At 39.9% G+C, this 20,349-nt stretch overlaps 1 protein-coding gene across 5 annotated transcripts in view; it reads right to left on the bottom strand.

Annotated features, from left to right (window-relative positions):
* FBXO25 (F-box protein 25) overlaps window positions 1-20,349 on the bottom strand; it is a 68,690-nt gene that overhangs the window by 35,950 nt on the left and 12,391 nt on the right. For all 5 annotated transcript variants that reach the window (XM_032782673.2, XM_075063702.1, XM_032782670.2 and 2 more), the window contains exons 3-5: window positions 13,011-13,117; window positions 11,853-11,902; window positions 6,727-6,819 (exon numbers count right to left, since the gene is read on the bottom strand). In XM_032782673.2, coding sequence (XP_032638564.1) covers window positions 6,727-6,819; window positions 11,853-11,902; window positions 13,011-13,117 — 250 coding nt within the window. The remainder of the gene's footprint in view (window positions 1-6,726; window positions 6,820-11,852; window positions 11,903-13,010; window positions 13,118-20,349) is intronic.

Genomic DNA, 20,349 nt, shown 5'->3' with positions numbered 1-20,349 from the left:
CTCTCACTAGTCTGGGTGGAGCCCCCAAATGTTACACTCTCTTACTCATTTCCTTTCTAGAGTAAACAAACACAAACTTTTCAGTCACTCTTCCTATGAAAGTTTTTCCATGCCCTTGATTGTTCTTGGCATCTTTCTCTGAACCCTCTCTAGTTGTGCAATATCCTTTCTGAGATGGGGTGACTAACCTAAGTAACTTAGTAACTAGGGCTGTTGATTAATTGCAGTTAACTCATGCAATTAAGTTTTTTAATCATGATTAATCACAGTTTTGATCGCATTGTTAAACAATAGACTACCAATTTAAATGTATTAAATATTTTTGGATTTTTTCTACACTTTCAAATATATTGATTTCAGTTACAACACAGAATACAAAGTGTACAGTGCTCATTTTACATTATTTTTATTACAAATATTTGCACTGTGAAAATGATAAACAAAAGAAATAGTATTTTTCAATTCACCTCATACAACTACTGTAGTGCAATCTCTTTATCGTGAAAGCGCAATGTACAAATGTTTTTTTGGTTACATAACTGGACTCAAAAGCAAAAATTTAAAGCCTACAAGTCCACTCTGTCCTACTTCTCAGTCAGCCAATCACTAAGACAAACAAGTTTGCGTACATTTACAGGAGATAATACAACCCACTTCTTATTTTCTGGTGATATTATAAGTGAGAACAGACGTTCACATGGCACTTTTGTAGCCAGCACTGCAAGTTATTTGTGTGTCAGATATGCTAAACATTTGCATGTACCTTCATGTTTCGGCCATCATTCCAGAGGACATGCTTCCATGCTGATGACACTTGTCAAAAAAATGTGTTAATTAAATTTGTGACTTAACTCCTTCGGGGAGAACTGTACGTCTCTGGCTCTATTTTACCTGCATTCTGCCATAGATTTCTTATTAAAGTAGCGTCGGACAATGACTCAGCACACGTTCATTTTAAGAACGCTGCAGATTTGACAAAATGTGAGATTTCTAAAGATAGCTACAGCACTTGACCCAAAGTTTAAGAATCTGAAGTGCCTTCCAAAATCTGAGAGGGCTGAGGTGTGGAGCATGCTTTCGGAAGTCTTAAAAGCACAACACTCCAATGCAGACACTACAGAACCCAAACCACCAAAAGATAAAATCAATCTTCTGCTGGTGGCATCTGACTCAGATGATGAAAAATGAACATGCGTCAGTCCACACTGCTTTGGATTGTTATCGAGCAGAACCCATCATCCGCATGCATGAATGTCCTCTGGAATGATGATCGAATCATGAAGGGTCATATGAATCTTTAGCGCATCTGGCATGTAAATATCTTGGACGCCGGCTACAAAAGTGTCATGCAAACACTTATTCTCACTTTCAGGTGACAGTGAACAAGAAGCATTATCTCCTCCAAATGTAAACAAACATGTTTGAGCGATTGGCTGAACAAGAAATAGGACTGAGTGGATTTGTAGGCTCTAAAGTTTTACATTCTTTTATTTTTTGAATGCAGTTTTTTTGTACATAAGTCTACATTTATAAGTTCAACTTTCATGATAAAGAAATTGCACTACAGGACTTGTATCAAGTGAATTGAAAAATACTATTTCTTTTGCCTTTTACAGTGCAAATATTTGTAATCAAAAACAAATATAAAGTGAGCACTGTACACTTTATATTATATGTTATAATTGAAATGAATATACTTGAAAATGTAGTAAACACCCATAAATATTTAAATGGTATTTTATTACTGTTTAACAATGCAATTAATTGCACAAATTACTTTTTTTTAAAATAGCCTGACAGACCTATCAGTAACATTTGCAAAAGTTACTATCTCATTACTTGCTGCCATTTCCAGATAATTAATAAATGCATTAATCACGGAATCTAGAATGGAACCTTAAGATACCCTGCTGGGAACCTTCTGCCATGATAAAAATTGACCATTTCATTTTACATTTTTTGCTTTCTGTCTCCCAGCTAGTTTTTAATCCACAGCAATATGTTGCCTGTCACCCTGTGACTACTTCACTTCTTTAGTAGCCTCTTGTTTCGGACCTTGTCAACTGCTTTTTGGAAATCTGAAAAAAATGGTTATATACAAAAACTACATCAGAAATATTAAGGTTACAATCCAAGCACTCAGATTAAGAAATGCTGCAATTAAGGTTGACTGTGCCAACTTTTAATGTAATATTTTTGTATATAGTTTCCTAGATTTTTAACAAAGAAAACTGAAAAAAAAAATTATATCACATTGCATCATACTGATACCAGCATGGGTCAGTAGCAGGGCTGGAACCTTTAGATCCACAGCACAGGCCTCTAACAATTGAGCTAATGTAGTAAATTGATAGTAGTAGGCTGTCCTGTGTAGCTGTGGCAGGGTAGACTAGGTCCAGAGGCCCCCTGCTGGAGGACTGAGAGCACGGCATCACCCTGTCCCAGAATAGAGCAGTGAGAAGTCCTCCAGGCAGCCTAGAATTGTGTTTGCAGGCACTATCGGCCAAAAAAACGGGGCACGCACAAGAGGTAAGTGCTGACTCTGTTACATTATGGTACCAAAAGTGGGATCTTCAGACCGACTTTGTCTAAAGGGGGTCAGATCAGAATTAATTGTTTTACTGGGGCAAGCTTTTAATTATTTTATTGTGTGAGGCTAGAGCCAGAGCCAGCCATGGAAAACAGGCAAGATTTTAATTATTTATTGGGTAGGGCCAGAGGCTGAAAGGAGCCAGAGGCAGAGGTAGCCCAGGCGGAGTACAACCTGACTAACGGGGCATGAGCAAAGACTGAGTGGAAGAACCACCACCCCAACAAGTCTGTCTCGTGGTCTGCATCACCCTGTCCCAGAATAGAGCAGCGAGAAGTCCTCCAGGCAGTCTAGAGTGGCTGCAGAAGAGCATCCAATCATAGGGGCTGCTGGAGCGATCAATAAGGGGCCAGAAGGGACAGATAAAAGGCAAGCAGCAGAGCAAAGCCTGCAGTTGCTGTGTGGAGCTTGATGAGGGAGGACCAGGTGCCTGGCTGGTTAAACAAGAGCATCTCACTGCAGAGAGCTCACCACGAAGAACTGAGCACAGGATTGGCTGCCAAAGACCAGGTGCCTGGCTTGATGGATAGAGTAGCAGCATGACCATGAAAAGGTCAGTGTGGGCAGACTGAGCCCAAGACCTGGCCAGACCAGGCAAGAGTACTGAGATGGGCCCTGCAGGTCTGGCTGCAGACTGAACCCAGGGAGGGCTGCTGAAAAGGACACCAGCTGAGGGTACCGAGATGGGCCCCAGCTGGGTGGCTAAAGGAGGCAGTGCCTCTGGGAAGAAGCCTTAGAGCTACGACCCCATACCAGGGCTGAGAAAGAACTTGGACTGTACACACCGGAAGAGGGGAGAGGGGACAGCGTGTGTGGCTCAGCTGGAGGGCTGAGTTGCCGAACACCAGCCGAGAGAACTAGCAGCTGGGGTTGGTGCTTGCGAGAGGCAGGTGCCAGCTCATACCTAACAGAAAAAGGGGGCCATCCACAAGAGGTGGGTCCCTCCACCATGAAAAGAACTGTTTGCAGGCACTATCAGCCGGACAAAAAAGGGAGCATGCACGAGAGGCAAGTGCTGACCCCGTTACAGTACTGGAGAAGAACTGGGACACACACTTTGCCAGAGACTTTCAGAGATTTGTTGACAGAGGAACGGTAATACTAAGGAATCTTGTGTTCCATTCCAGGTTCTGGAGGGGAATGGGCACAGATCTTTGTGCCACTGTTCCACCCAACAAACCCGAATCCTCCTGAATCAGTCCCAGTCTTGTCTCTCCCCTTCAGCATACAGTTAAATTTTGGAAAAGCTATAAGACACTGAAAACAGGTTCTATAAATGGGAAGAACTATGTAACCTTAACTAAGGCAGATCTGGTTGCACTGCTTACAATGCCAACTAATTCTCATTTACTACTTTTGACATGTTGTTTGCAGAGACCCAGCTGCCTAGACTCTATTACAGGGTTAGGCAACCTATGGCATGTGTCCCGAAGGCAGCACGCAAGCTGATTTTTAGTGGGACTTCTGTTGCCCGGGTCCTGGCCATTGGTCCGGGGGGCTCCGCATTTTAATTTAAATTTTAAATGAAGCTTCTTAAACGTTTTAAAAACCTTATTTACTTTACATACAACAATAGTTTAGTTGTATATATTTATAGACTTATAGAAAGACACCTTCTAAAAACGATAAATGTATTACTGGCACACGAAACCTTAAATTAGAGAGTGTATAAATGAAGACTCAGCACACCACTTCTGAAAGGTTGCCGAGCCTTGCTCTATTATATCATGATCTGCCATGTGCTTTGTTAATCTTTTGCTAAATTATTGTTTCAACAATCTGACAGGTACATATGTAAGGCTTACTGGACTGTAAATTCACTGGATCAACCTCTAGACTTTTTTTTTTTTTAAGGCTTGCTACCTTCCAATCCTCTGAACAGCGGCTGTTTTTAATTACTGCATGTTTTTGTTAACAGCTCAGCTACCTCTATTTAGACTTCTTCAGAACTCTTGATTTACCATTTGGGCCTGGTAACTTACTGCTTTTTAAATTAACAATTTGCTCCAGCATCTATTCTGACACCTCTGAATATATCACCTTTATTACAAGAAAAGAGCAGGTCCTGGCTAAGAAGCTCTCCAGCACTCTCAGTGGTGAAGACTGAGGCAAAGAAATGTCCTTACTGTCCTTAATTGCCCCCTTCAACTATTGATGATTTAGTGGACACATTGAGTCTTGTGCAGGCTTCCTGCTTTTGATACACTTAAAAAAAAAAAAATTCCTCTTTTACCTTTAGCTGTTTGCTCTTTGAAATCCATTTTGGTCCTTCTAGTTCCATCTCTTATCGGCTACTGTAATTTATGCACCCATTTATTGGCTTTACTATGGTCAGGTTTCCAAGTTTTGAAGTATTTCTTTTGGCTCAAGTAGCCTTTTGTGCACTGTCATTTAGCCATATTTGTTTAAACACTCTTCGCTTCTCACAATAAATATTTTCTGAGACTGTTACTGTTTAAGTACCATCCCTACATTCACCAAGGATTTAAATTCCTCTTTTTTTTTTTTTAAACTTCAGGGCCTTTTTGACTAACCTTCTCATTTGACTAAAACCCCATTTTCTCAAGTTTAATGTCACTGTCACTTTATAGTACACTACCTGTCCCTTGGCTTTTGAATCTAGATACAGCGTGTTGCTTAAAACTAAGTTAAGGCTAGCCTCTCTTGTTGGATGCTCTAGGACAGATTGTTCTAAGAAGCAATCACTAAAGGTGTTGAGAAATTGTTTCTCTAAAAACTTTGCCTTGTTCTGTCATTTGTGAAATAGATGAAGACAAACATGGCAAGAACAGCTTCTCATTAAAGTCATTTTTGGAAGATGGACAGGCTAGAAGATTTTTAAAAATCTGCGTGCTGTTCCCAAAGAACAGGAAATAATACTAGTAGAAAGGCAATACCAGTTATCTCACGAAGTACCTGCCACTTATAAAGCATGTGGAGCAGCAAAGATTGACAGATTGGTGTAATGACACCCATAGCTAAGGTTGCTAACTTTTTAAGTATCGAAAACTAAACACCCTTGCCCCACCCCTATCCTGCTTCTTCTCCTGAGGCCCTGCTCACTCCTCACCCCTTCCCTCAGTCATTCGCTCTCCACCCCCTACTTTGCTCACTCCTCCCTCTCATGGGACTCACTTGGTGCCTGCAGAGTCAGGCTGGGAGGAGCTGACATGGAGCCTGCCCACCTGCAAAATGAGGGCACAACAGTGGTCGACTCCTAGAGCAAGAAGCTGGGGCGGGGTCAATCCCCATACTGAAGGGTTAGGGTTGGGGCAATCAGAGTATGTTGGGACAGAAAGGGGGAATGGACAGGATCCCCCCTCCCCCTGGGTGGCGGGACCTACCTCTTGGAACCTGGTCCAGAAACAAGCCAACACTCTGTAAGGCATCAGCAGCTGAGCAGAGAGGAAGCTTCTCTAGGGTGACCAGATGTCCCTATTTTATAAGGACAGTCCTGATATTTGGGGCTTTTTCTTCTATAGGCGCCTATTACTCCTCCTCCCCATCCCGATTTTTCACACTTGCTGTCTGGTCACCCTAAGCTCCTCCATGTGGCTCCAGTCACAGCAACTCCTCTTTCCCCCTCCTCCAGTGGCAGAGACCAGTAACTGGAGCCAAGTGGACTTTTAGCGCCCGGTCAGCACAACTGCCAGGTTCCCTTTTCGACTGGACATTCCTGTTGAAAACTAGACACTTGACAACCCTACTCATAGCATTAACACTTCATTGTTCTACAGAAAATTTCCTAATTATTAAAATTGCAATTGTGAAAATAAGTTAAACGATGTATTATAGTTTAATTTGCAGAATATTAATAGTGGGGGTCTTAATTTGCTGTTTTATTTTTTATAATGCAAAAAACTACTGAAGTTACCACCAATGCTTCTCTGAAAAGCCATCAGAAAAGAGTTATTGGCCTGTTTTCTTCCTTCTGCAGTCTGAGGAGTTTCACAGTATAATAAATCAGTTTTCAACACACAAAAATCAAAGTTTACTTCAGAACTTGGATTTTTTTATATTTTTAAATGCATATTTTTATGCAAACAGCTTATTTATGTAGTTGCAAATTGCCAGTGCATAATTATACCAGACAAACCAGCAAAACATTTATGAAATATATAATATAAACAGCTTACTTTGACCACATAATTGAACCTTCTGATGTCCTGAATTGCACTTGAAAAATCTAAGCGATTAAAAGCTTCTCCCAGTGTGCAATAGCCATGTCTCTTGAACAAGAAGAAAACATACTTTTAGAGTAAAGAAAAAACTGGTTCAGTTAAACATCACTAATGTTCTGATTCAAGAAAGCACTTAAGCATGTACTTAAAGTTAAACATATACCTAAGCACCCTCATGGAATTGGGATACTTTCCTGAATTTAGGCCAAGCATTCATTTGATTTCTTAGAGAGAAGATGAGGAAAAAACAACTGCTCCATTTTGAACTAAAAGGTATCTAAGTAATGCCACACATTAGTAAGTCCTTATCTTCATTACAGGTGAATACTCCTGGGACAATTCTGCACCAAAAATAAAAAATTCTGTGCACAATATTTTAAATTCTGCAAAATTCTGCATATTTTATTTGTCAAAATAACAAATTAATCACACCCGTTTCAATTATTTTGGTAATTTATTTAGAAATACCTGTTAGCAAGTATGTCTGTAACAACAGAGACAACAAAAAAGAGTCAGGAAATGTTTTTTGACAAATAGATTCCTTACTAGGCATATTATTACAGAACTTGATGTATCTTTGTTGACTGTTTGTGATGTTGTGCAGTCTATATGGTTTTATAAAAATTTAATAATAAGTGAATATAATGTAACCGAGATATGCTTCATGCAAAAGGTCTCTTGTAAGAAGGTATTGTTATAAAGCTTTCAGAGTAGCAGCCATGTAGTCTGTATCTGCAAAAAAAATGAGGAGTGCTTGTGGCACCTTAGAGAGTAACAAATTGATTTGAGCATAAGCTTTCACGGGCTACAGCTCACTTCATCAGATGCATGTACTGGAAAATACAGTAGGAAGATTATATATATATATGACACACACACAGAGAACATGAAACAATGGGTGTTACCATATACACTATAAGGAGAGTGATCAGTAAAGGTGAGCTATTATCAGCAGGAGAGAAAAAACTGTTTGTAGTGGTAATGAAAATGGCTCATTTCCAGCAACTTACAAGGAGATGTAAGGAACTGGGGGAGGTGGGGGGGGGAGAATAATCTACTGAGTGTGATCATCCTATTTGTATAAATGTATCACTCTTGTATCTGAAACTAGAAATATGAAATATAAAACTCTGAGGGCCTACTGTAATTATGTAAAGTGTGGGCCATTAATGGTGGTTTGGAATCTTGATGACTCCCATTAACTAGGACCATTGTCTGCAAATGTCTGTGTTTTACCTGTAAGTCTTCCTGTATACCTGTGTGCTGGCAAGTGGGTAATGAAGTCTTGCAGTGACAGGAGCTCATGTTACCTGAACTGGAATCCCTTTTTAACGTAGTGTCTTTCCATTGAGAAGGAGGGGGTGGAAAATCAGAGAGGGACAAAAGGATTCCTGCCTTATGCAAAAGATATATAAAGGGGTGGAAGAGAAAAAAAAGAGAGGCGCCATTATGAAGAATCCCCTAGCTACCACCTAAGCTGGAACAAGAGCTGTATCAAGGGAAGGAATTGTGCCCAGGCCTGGAAGGTGTCCAGTCTGAGAAAAAACTTACTGAAGCATCTCTGAGGGTGAGATTATCTGTATTCAGTTTGATTAGACATAGATTTGCACGTTTTATTTTATTTTGCTTGATGACTTACTTTGTTCTGTCTGTTACTACTTGGAACCACTTATATCCTACTTTCTGTATTTAATAAAATCACTTGTTACTTATTAACTCAGAGTATGTATTAATACCTGGGGGAGCAAACAACTGTGCATCTTTCTCTATCAGTGTTATAGAGGGCGAACAATTTATGAGTTTACCCTGCATAAGATTTATACATGGTAAAATGGATTTATTTGAGTTTAGACCCCATTGGGAGTTGGGCATCTGAGTGCTAAAGACAAGCACACTTCTGTGAGCTGTTTTCAGGTAAACCTGCAGCTTTGGGGCAAGTATTTCAGACTCTGGGTCTTTGTTGGAGCAGACGGGAGTGTTTGGCTCAGCAAGACAGGGTGCTGGAGTCTGGAACTGGCAGGGAAAACAGGAGCAGAGGTAGTCTTGGCACATCAGGTGGCAGCTCATAGGGGGTTTCTGTGGCACAACTCGTTGCACTATTATCTTCTATTTCAGTGAAATTAAATATTTCATTTAAACAAAGTCATTATACAAATGTACTGTAATGACCTGGCCTAAGGGGGTGCTAGCATCCTTAAGGACTGTCTTCATGTCCTGTCCAAGTTCAAACCTGTGTATGTATTGTAAGGTTTTATGGTCATGCCACTGTAGCAGGAGAGGCGTTGGTGAGTTAGTGGTAGTTCAGTTGTAAGACAGTGGTAGTTAGCATGGGGAAATGGAGAACCTGGGCAGAGTGTGTGTTGGGGTGAGTGTGCACGTGGGCTGGGTCGTGTACATGGTTCATCAGCCAATACCCTTTTGTCTCTGAAGGTGGTATGCTCACCCTGTGCCAGGCATGCGCAGGACTGCTGGAGAGGTACAGTGATAAGTGGGAGTGGAGGCAGCGGGTTCACGCTCATGTGCGAGTAAAGACATTATGTGTGTACGTAACTAATACAACTGAAACACACAAAACTGGAAAATGAAAACAATTTGGTGGAAATCGCAAATTCTGCATGAAAAATAAAGTTCCATGAGGAACATTAATTCTGCGCAAATTCTGCATTTGCAGCGGTGCACAATTTTATCAGGAACCATGGGGTAAGTAAACATGTGCTTGTAAGTGCCTGGTAGCCTGCCTCACTACTACACCTCTGTTGTAGATATCAGTACACTGCTGTCACATCTTATGTCTGTACTGGCATTGTATGTGGCAGTGACAAGCAATAGAGTTATCTTGGCTTGTATCTTGATTAATTGTGTCACTGTGCTTACATTTGCAGGGTGCTGTAGGACAACTTTCTGTTTGCTCTTAGGATTGTGGGAGGAAATAGTTAAGGCCCACAGAATTCACTTACTGGCAGTAACCAAGCTGATGTAGTAGTGTGCCGTTTGGCTCTCTAATCACCAGGGAACTACTGCTTTTTATTCATGCAATGTTTTGTTTTTACGTCTCTACACTAGCTGTTAGATGTGGACAGGGACTTAGGAGGCTGTTTTGGGGCTAGAGGAGATTGAGGTAGCAGCTTGCAGTCAGAAGTAGCATCAAAGCAATTGAACAAGGCCAAGTGGACATGGAGGTATGGACTGAGATGATTCTGTTTTTAAATGGCAGATAACCCCTACTTCTGGGTAGGAACACAAGCACACAAATGTGTTCTGGTGGGAGCACATGATGGTGGAAACATGGGATGAACAGTCATGAGTAAGCTGTGAGGCGGTCATGGATTCCATGACTGTGACTTCTGAAGCAGCAGTTTGAGTGTGTGGGAGGGGGCTCAGGGTTAGAGGGTGGAGGTGGGTGCAGGGCTCCCCAGCTCCCACTGGCATGGCCCTACAGCTCCTAGGCAGAGAGATAAGGGGGCTCTGCGTGCTGCCCACACCCACAGGACCTGCCCCCGCAGCTCCCATTGGCTGCAGTTTCTGGCCAATGGGAGCTGCACAGCCAGTACTTGTGGTGGGAGCAGTGCTCTGATACCCTTGCTCTCTTCACTGCCTAGGAGCTGCACAGACACATGGAGCTGGGTAGGGAGCCTGCCAGCCCCACTAATCTTCCCCTCGCAGCATCACATGGCCTGCCCCCTCCCACCTAACACTATAATTTCTCTAGTGCTGGACTCCTGTAACAGGGTCAGCATCATCCTTGACTTCTACTAAAAATATCCATGATGAAAATGTAGCCCTAGCCATGAGCCCAAAACTTTCACAGACTGCTGCTTCTGGGTAGGAACACAAGCACATTATGACGGAAACATGGGATGACTAGCCATGACCCCAGAACTTTCACATGAAGAAACAGACATTCATGGAACAGAGTAAGGTGATTCCCTGGCACTTAAGAGACAGAGCACCCAGATGTGAGAACAAATAATATTTAGAAGAGCATTTCTATTGCCCTGTGTAAACTGCCAACTTCAGACTGTTGCAGATCTGTTGGCAATCAGATAAAATGCCGACTTCTCCCCTACTTCTTCGGTGTGGACATCCTCTAACACACTGTGCTCTTCCTGGGATGTTTAAGGGAACAGCTCTTGTGAGTCAGAGACAAGCTTGTGGACCTGACTAAAGCCATCCTCCTTTGCCTCTTCCTCTTCTTGCTGGTGGGCTAGTGTTACATCTCCATGGACATTCAAATTCTGAAACTACACCCCTTCTAGCTCCACAAATGAGTCCAGGCTGAAACGGGTCTACGTGCTCCTCACAGGGCTGCTCAGAACACAGTCCATTTCATTGTAAAATGAACATGTTGCTGGGGCACTAACACACTTCTTTTTTCTCGTCTTCCAATAGCTCACCTCGAGCCCCTTTATTCTCTCTCTGCACTGCTGTTTGGTCTGCTCAATCCCATGATCAGTCAGCAGCTCCTCAGATATACCTTTTGTACAGTCTGACACTCCTTTGTATAGTTGAAGATGTGGGTTCGGTTTACTTCAGTCCAAAGCTGCACCAAGATTCTGGTGCGTTTGTAAGGCCAGAAGGCTGCATACCAATACATATGCTTCTTAGGGGCCACTATTCTGCTGTTTCAAAACACGGGGATAAGATAGCTGGGGAAACTGCAAGCAGAGTGGGACTATGCACATTCTTGAGCAGAGGGAATAAAGGTAGACCATTTCTGGTCAGGGCTCAGGGAGATGGCAAGGTAGAACACATGAATAGGTACCCAACAGGCTTATCAGAATTAATTTATGTACCATGGTATCTCAATTGTTGAGCAGCTACAGATACCTTTGTTTTAACTATGTTGACCTTGTGGTAGCAACATGTGTTAAAAGCTACCCTGTGGTCTGCCCTATTGTTCAGAGCGTGAGGACTGCCCCACTGTAAGACTGTCTGAAAGCATACTGTGTTGGGGGGGACCGGACAACTCAGGGTTGATCATGAGGATAGCATGCAATGATGATAAAGCTTAAGATGTGTACTTAAACACCACATGTAATCAGGCAGTAAATAAGGACTGCAAGACAGCTTAGGACACTTACTTCTCTGGTGCTTTCTTTGTGAACATAGATCCATTTTTCACTATAAAAACCTAAAAACAAATAAATTAATGTAACAATTTTAACTTTCAGCACACTGGGTAATATTTATTACATAAAAAGTTACACAGAGGTATCATTCTTGATAAAACTCTGCAAATGAGGTTTTGTTTTTTTTTTAAGATATTAAAACGAAGGCTACTTACAAAAGTTTGAAACAGCTGATGGATAAACAATTTCAAAAGTCCCTAAGTCATGTAGGCACTTATGTGGTATAAACATTTTTGTAGTAAATTACACATACAAAAAACTAAACAAAAAGAAAATTATTTAGGTTGCAAAGCCAAGCAGTCAAAAGTAAGAAAACTCCAGATTTTAGGCTGCATCAGCAACCTATATTCTGCCCTCTTGTGAGTACATATTAGGATACAGTTTTAGTTACATGATCATATATTTTACACAGAGCCCCACCCTCATTCTGTGCACATACTCTGCTGTCTCCCCAAAACTAGTCTTTGTCCCAGGGTTCCCCCGTGCTGTCTCCTCAATCCCACGCAGTTTGTGCCCCCTCTTCAGTGTTCTGTATGCCCCTTTCTGTCCCTCTATGCTCTGTCTCTTCTAGGATTGTGGATCACTGTATCCCCCCCAGTATTTTTTAAACCATTAAGTACCCTAGATGCTGTGATTAAAAGTAAAGGGGGGCAAAAAAAAAGAAAAAAAAATCAATAAAAATTCATTTTCCAAGAGCTGTTTCACTACTGACAAGTTGAATTAAAATTACATAAGAAGATTAACACACACTTATAAAGGCAGTAACTAAAAAGTAAGTTTACATATTCAGAAGAACCTCAGTTTAAAGAAAAACTTCCCCAGAAAAAGAAAACAAAAGCAGCATCAGTAGACTGATTATTAAAGTGATATCACAATTCACGAATGTAATTTCATAGGATCATCAAGATCTTATGCTCGCTGATTAATGATAGAGTAGTTCAGAAAAGCTGTATTATTTATATATGCGTTATTAATACTGAGTTTTTGTAGAAGCAATACTAATAAGGACTGGTGAATTATGCCCTTATGAGTAAACTTTATAGAAATATTTAAATACTTCAAAGTTCTGAAACATCCTCCAAACTAGAGCTAAAAGCAATCCAGTCTTACATTGTGATTTTGTGTTATTCCAAAAATGTTCTTTTTTCCTTTTCTTGGCTGCAAATTCACAATCTTCAGTTCTGTATATTTCTTCTTCTTCATCATCAGTTAAGATGCTGAAATAAACACACAGTTAATTAAAGAACCATCTAATGATAAGTATTTAACTATAGAGGGCTTGCACCTCACTCTGCCAATTGGAAATTCACAATTTAAAGAGATTATGATGTCAGGGACCTTAGCAGAGAAATTGTCATGTTCAGCAGCTCCTGTCTCATTTTCATAATCGTGTAGTATCCTTGTTTCAAATAAATAGCAGCTTCCATAGGAACTTCATATTATAGACATATTTAAAACCTTAAAAAGTGTAATTTAGGAGGAGGAACTAATGAGGAGCCAGCACTATATGATCAAACACGTTTCCTCAAACTGCTATTGTATGTCCATAGATCACCACTGGCTGATGGACCACAGTCTGGAAACCACTGCAGTCAAGGTTCTCAGATTCCAAGGACAGAAAGGACCACTGTGATCATCTAGTTTGCCCTCCTGTATAACACAGCTCATAGAAATTCACGAAGTAATTCATAGAGCATCCAATCTTGATTTAAAAATTGTTTGTGATGGAGAACACCTCATGACTCTTGGGGAAACTGCTTCAATGATTAATTACCCTCACTGTTAATAAAGTATAGCTTATATTCAGTCTGAATTTTTTTAGTTTCAACTTCTGGCCATTAAAATAAGGTCATACCTTTCTCTGTTAGACTGAAGAGCCCATTAGTAAATATTTGTTCCCCATGTAGGTAAATTGTAATCAAGTCACCCCTTCTTGTTCTCCTTGTTAAGCTACATTCGGTCTACCGCTATAAAGCATGTTTTCTAATTCTTTAATCTTTCTTGTGGCTTTTCTTTGAAATCTCTCCAATTTATCAACATCTTTCTTGAATTGTAGGTACCTGAACTGGACACAGTATTCCAGCAGTGGTTGTACCAACGCTAAAGAGAGAGGTAAAATAACTTCTCTACTCCTACTTGAGATACCCATTTATGGAACCAAGGATTGCATTAGCCATAGCATTGCACTGGGAGTTTATGTTTAGCTGATTATCCACCATGACCTCCAAATCTTTTTCAGAGTCACTCCCTTCCCAGGATAGAGTCCCCTGTCCTGAATGCATGGCCTACATTCTTTGTTCCTAGATGTAGGCATTTACTTTTAGCCATATTAAAACATTGTTTTATTGCACCCAGATTACCAAGTGATCCAGATTGCTCTGTGTAGGGTATCTGTCATCTTCATTATTTGCCATTTCCACAATCTGGGTCATCTGCAAACTTTATCCATGATGATTTAATGTTTTCTTCCAGGTCATTAATAAAAATGTTAAGCAGCATATAGTAAAAAACCAATCTCAACACCCCACCATTTAAAACTACATTCTGACACCTATGAGTTAGTCAGTTTTTAATCTATTTAATGTGTGCCAACTTAATTTTAATTTGTTCTAGCTTTTTAAGTCACAATATCATGCGGTACCAAATCAAATGACTTAGAGAAATTGAAGTATATTACAATTAATACACTATTTCCTTTATCAACCAAGCTTCTATGATCCTCAGGAAAAAAAAAAAAAAAAAAGGTAACAAGTAAAGACAATCTGTTTTTTCATAAACACATATTGATGGGCATTAATTATATTATTCTCCTTTATTTCTTAACTGAGTCTCTCATCAGCCACCTCATTATCTTGATTGGGATCGATGTCATACTGACAGGCTTATAAATTACCTGGGTCATCCCATTTACCCTTTTTAAACATTAGCACAAAATTAGCTTCCTTCAGTCTTCTGGAACTTCCCTGGTGTTCCAAGACTTAGTGAAGGCAACATTAAAATCCAGTAAGCTCCTCAGCCCGCTCTTTTAAAACTCTTGGGACACAAGTTACCAGACTTGCCATTTTAAAAATGTCTAATTTTGGCAGCTGCTGTTTAACATCCTGCTGAAATACTAGTGGAATGGAAAGAGTGATATCATATGATTACATAATCTGTATCCCCCTCCAAATATAGAAGAGAAATTTGTATTGACCCTTTCAGCCTTTTCTGCATTACTATTGATAATTCTATGACTTCCATATAGTAATAGACCAAAATAGAAAGCTAGTCAGGCTCAACGGGTAGTGATCAACGGCTCAATGTCTAGTTGGCAGCCGGCATCAAGCGGAGTGTCCCAGCGGTCAGGCCTGGGGCCAGTTTTGTTCAACTTCTTTATTAACGATCTAGATGATGGGATGAATTGCACCCTCAGCAAGTTCGCAGATGACACTAGGGATGGAAGAATCCCATGCACCGCTATAGGCTGGGGACTGACAGGCTAAGCAGCATTTCTGTATAAAAGAACCTGGGGATTACAGTGGATGTGGTGGAATCTCCATCCTTAGAGGTTTTCAAGGCCTGGCTGGGATGATTTAGTTGGTGTTGGACTAGATGACCTCCTGAGGTCTCTTCTGACCCTAATCTTCTATCGTTCTATGAATACCAATGTTAGGATTCTTTTTATTTCTAATATACTTAAACTCCTTCTTATTGTTTTTAACTCTATCGGCCATAGATATCACTGTGTCCATTTGCTTCCTTTATCAATTTTTTACAGTTTCTACTCTCTCATTACTATCAACTTCTCTTTTCTTCTATTCATATATATTATTTTGAGGAAGGCTAGTAACAAACTTTAGCACTCTAAGGGAACATGATCTCTTGCAGCAAAAAATGACAAGAATGTTTCTTCCATTTACTAAGTGCCACAGAAATACAGTATACGACTGAAACACCATTGCTACAGTTGAAGGAAGCTTTCAATGAGGTATTTGTAGTAGCAGAGATTATCTGACTAGGATCACAACGTTAGTTGTTTTAGGCTGTCACTACAATATTGAGGAAAATGCTATTGTACTGGAGATTTTGGGGGGTAGGGTCGGATGGGGTTGGAGCATTCTAATTGCAAAGTGTCATCATTATCCTCAACAATGTATGTCTGCACTGATATGTTCCTATGAAGTAAACAAAAAAGGAGAATAATTTTTTTAAATACCATGCTTGTTTGAAGTGGGAAATTAATTTTAGTGAAGTATTTTGCCTTTCACATAGTAACTCTGTGTGTGTGTGTGTGTGTGTGTGTGTAAACAGTAAAATAACAGTAATATGGAAACATGTACTGTAATGGACCTTAAAGTCTAATCTTGAATAGTAATTCACTACACAGTTAAGCTTCCCTGCCAAACAAAAATTGTTGAAGTGTTTGGTAACAACTAAAGCAAGTTTTATATCCCCCAAAATCCTGGATTACTTTTATCTTCTCTACAATTAATGAAAGAACTGTCAATAGGGTGTTGGGAGAAAACACTGTAGACCTTAGAAAACACTGTAGAGCTGAATTTTTCCAAATTGATTTTTCAACTAATTTTTTACAAAAAAAGTTGTATCTGCTCTGCTAAATGCAAAGAATAAAATGCTAATACAAAGTATAGAGGTTTGTAACACAATGCACATTTTTATGCCTTGATCTAAGTGCTTCATCCACTATTTGAATACATTTTAACACAAATTACAACACATATCTATTGTGCCAAATTGTGATTTATTTTAAAGCAAAGGTGTTACAATTATGTCTAAGACACAGAAAACTTAACAAGACAGTGATACAATTCCCCCAAAACAAAGATTTAGAGTTATTTTGCAGAAGGGAAATTTCTGACTGAAGGGTATTTTTTATAAGACTATTGCTTAAGAAAAACCAGTAGTTGTTTTTACCTTTTAAGGTAGTAAATCCTTCTTGGAGAGTGATCAAATGAGAGACGCAATACATATCAGATAACTTTCAACTTTAAAAGCAGCAATTCAGACCAAGTGCAGAATTTATTGCCCAATTTATTTAATTACCTACTTATTTTACAGCCAATAATGTTGAACAGTAAATCACATGAGACTGTTTCAGTCAGTCATTCAAGAGAAGAAACTGGAAATGTATTATTATGCATTAATGTCAAAACACAAATAAAAAACCCCATAGTTTAAGTTATGCAAGTAAGGGAGTAAAGCTATTTACAAATAAATGGATTTAATAAAATAGCTACCTTATTGATAAACATTTTAATACCCATCACTGATTTGGCTGAGTTCCCCCAGCTGGACACTTGCCAGACTGCTGTGAGGAGATCCAATCCTGAATCCCACTTACCCCTAGCTAGATGGTGTTCAGTAGATCTTAGGCACTGTCCCAGGCTTTGCGCCTCTAGGCACTCACTCCAGGAGCAGACCTCATGTCTGACACCACTTTTTGTAGTGGAAATCCTGCAGTCCAATTGCCTAAGGCCCTGCAACTAGTGATGTCTTCCCCAGCTTTCTGAGTGTTCCTCAGAATCTCACTAAAGGTGGAAACCTTCTGTTTGCAGTTCACCTCTTAGGGTTACAAAATAATGAAAGCAAACAGAGAGACAGACTTTGTACGAGATTATCAAATATCATCACTCTTCACTTATGTAGCACAAAAAATATACAGATCTATAAAAAACACAAACAAAGTAACACGCCTGTGTGCTTTTCCCTACTTCAACTTCCTTGCCATTCTTGAGATTTGTTTGGCTTAGCCAGAGCTTTCTGCAGTGTCTCGGATCCTTTTCCTGCAGCTCCTGGGTCTCTTCAAAATCATGGAGCATTCCTAGGTCAGCTAGTTTGACTGCTTTTGCAAATGCACACAACCCTCCCACAAAAGCATGCCAATTTCTTCCCATCTCCTGCCCAAAGTTGTCTGTCTCAGTTAATCTCTGAGTTTACATGTCCCACCACCAACACCTGGTTCCTTGTTGTAATTGTTTGAAAGAAGAAAATTCCCACTTCTCCAACCCCCTGCAGAGAAACACAATCAAACTGGTTCTCCTGGGCTTCAGCCAACCCACTGTGCCAAAGTGCTTCTACCTGAATAGGTGACCATTAAAGACTAACAATCCACCACTGTATGTAGTCTGGGAGAGACACGCTACAGCTGTCACCAAATGGTGTATTTCATATATGTAGAGAGTCATTTAATAGTACATCATCTTCATAACTACCACTACAATTCACAAGTTCTACATAAACAGATTCCCCAAACTGTCACAACATATATATAGTCCAGTGATAAAAGGGTGACCCAAGAAGATTATCTGAAGAACTATTTTAGAAGCTGTGATCATGCTGTTTTGCAATGATTTTATATACTTGATATATTCTTGAGAAGCAAAAAATTAGAGTCCCTCCTGCTCCCATTCCTCTTTATCACATTTATTTAAAAAACAAAACAAAAAACCATACTCACCTGTACATTAAAAACGCAAAGTTTTTTAAAGCTAGGAGAAAACTCCCTAACACAACATAAAGTCAAAGCAGTTTCTTTAAAGTAAAGGCTTTGCTTTCCAGGTCAGCAGATAACTAGAGGAAACAGCAATGCTAACCATACAAAGATAAGCATGAGTGCTTACTTTTCAAAAACACGGATAACTAAGATTGTCTTCACTGTGAAGGCAGCCAACCTTGTGCAGATAAGCAGAATCGCTGAAGCTATAGGACACTGAAGCTCAACAATAAGTAAAATTGCTTTATTTCCCCAGCCAGCATCATTCTTTGACAGAAAAAGTGTATACAAGCCTTATATCACTCATGAGTATTTACTTTTATTAAAACAGCTGAGTTTGCCATATGAATCTATTTTTCATTGTCAGTTTAGATTTAAGAAGCATCAGCAATAGCCTAGATGTTGTAAATCACCAGGGCAAGTAAAAGTGCATTTGAAAACAACCCACACCTAGGAATTAAATGGCAAAAATTAAAATACATCAATCCATTGTTATTTGTTGATACTAGTTAAATCCAGATTGAGTGTTAAACTACCTTTTATCAAAGTGACGTTACTCAGGGTACTGGAAGCTTTCAGATGAAGATCTTTTTAACACCAGAAATATTGTCCTATTCAGCAAAAACTATGGTTTAGCTTTTGCCCTGCAGAAATTCAAGTCACAGAAACAGACTCTTCTAGACTTTCAGAGCTGAACTAAGAGTCCCATTTAAACTGAAAGCGAGATTTTGGGCTCTAATCCTGCAATTTGCTCTGGCAGACAAACCCCTGTGCTTCTGAAAAATTCTACTTCTTCAAATTCTAAATATAAAGTACAAATGAGTTTCTTGGTAAGTGGGGAGCCCATAAACCTACAAATAGTGTAGCATGTCAAAATGTCAGAACATGAGCTTGTTTCACAGAGTCATAATATAGTAACAGTGCTCTCATAGGACTTTGCATAAAGCTATGTTAAGAAGTAATTAAAGCTTTAGAAATACTTGACAGGCCCATTCAAAACCACATAAATCACCCCACTAGTGCAGCATGCTTCTTTCAGATCACAGTGACAAACAGCAAATGGTCTGTAAGTGAGTGAACCAGATCTTGTTAGCTGCAACTGAACACAGTATGAGAGAATGGTATGTTAACTGCAACACACAGACTAGAGATACCTCACAAAGAGAGCGTACTTGTTACAGCAAATTTATTTTGTGCTGCAGTAGTTTTAACCGAGACCAGGACCAAATCTACAGATGCCTTTCTAATACCACAACCCTTCTTTTGTTGACAAGACTCCTAACTAACTGCAAACTATTTCCTGCAGAGCAAAAACCAGTGCTTTTTTCTTTTTTTAAATGGCCTAATGGTAAGATGCTTTGTCAAGGCTGATTCCCCACTCTGGCACTTCGAGTGCAGAAGGTGGGGCCTGCAAGGATTCTAAACATTAATACTAACCACTCCAGGCTTGTATTAAACTCTCAAGGTCACAGCTTCTCTCTGACCTTGGATGGGTAGATGCTGCCACCACCCAAGAGCAAAAAACCCCCTTTAGACCCAGGAAGGTGCATTTGGGAATCCCTCTGAGTGGGGTACCCTCAAGCCTTTTCACCCCCAACCCAGGGAAGGGCTGAGAAGTAAAAAGGAAGTCAGCTGTTGCCACCAGCTAATTAAACAACATATGCACAAACCTCTTAGGATACAAAAACCCCAATCCTGTTCTTAAAAAGGTAAATTTTATTAAAAACAAAAAGAAAATACATCTGGAACTTAGGTTATTGTTAGATTTAAAAAGAGCAAATACACCTCTACCCCGATGTCATAAACAGATAAGAAAAGTTAATAGCACAGAAGTACTTTATATCTCTTTGACTATAAAGGGTTAACAAGTTCAGTAGGCCCGGCTGTCACCTGACCGGAGAACCAATCAGGGGACAGGATACTTTCAAATCTTGAGGGAGGGAAGTTTCTGTGTGT

The sequence above is a fragment of the Chelonoidis abingdonii genome, chromosome 3 (assembly GCF_003597395.2).
Source record: "Chelonoidis abingdonii isolate Lonesome George chromosome 3, CheloAbing_2.0, whole genome shotgun sequence".
Taxonomy (NCBI): domain Eukaryota; kingdom Metazoa; phylum Chordata; order Testudines; family Testudinidae; genus Chelonoidis; species Chelonoidis abingdonii.
This window is presented reverse-complemented; position numbering and strand designations above follow the sequence as displayed.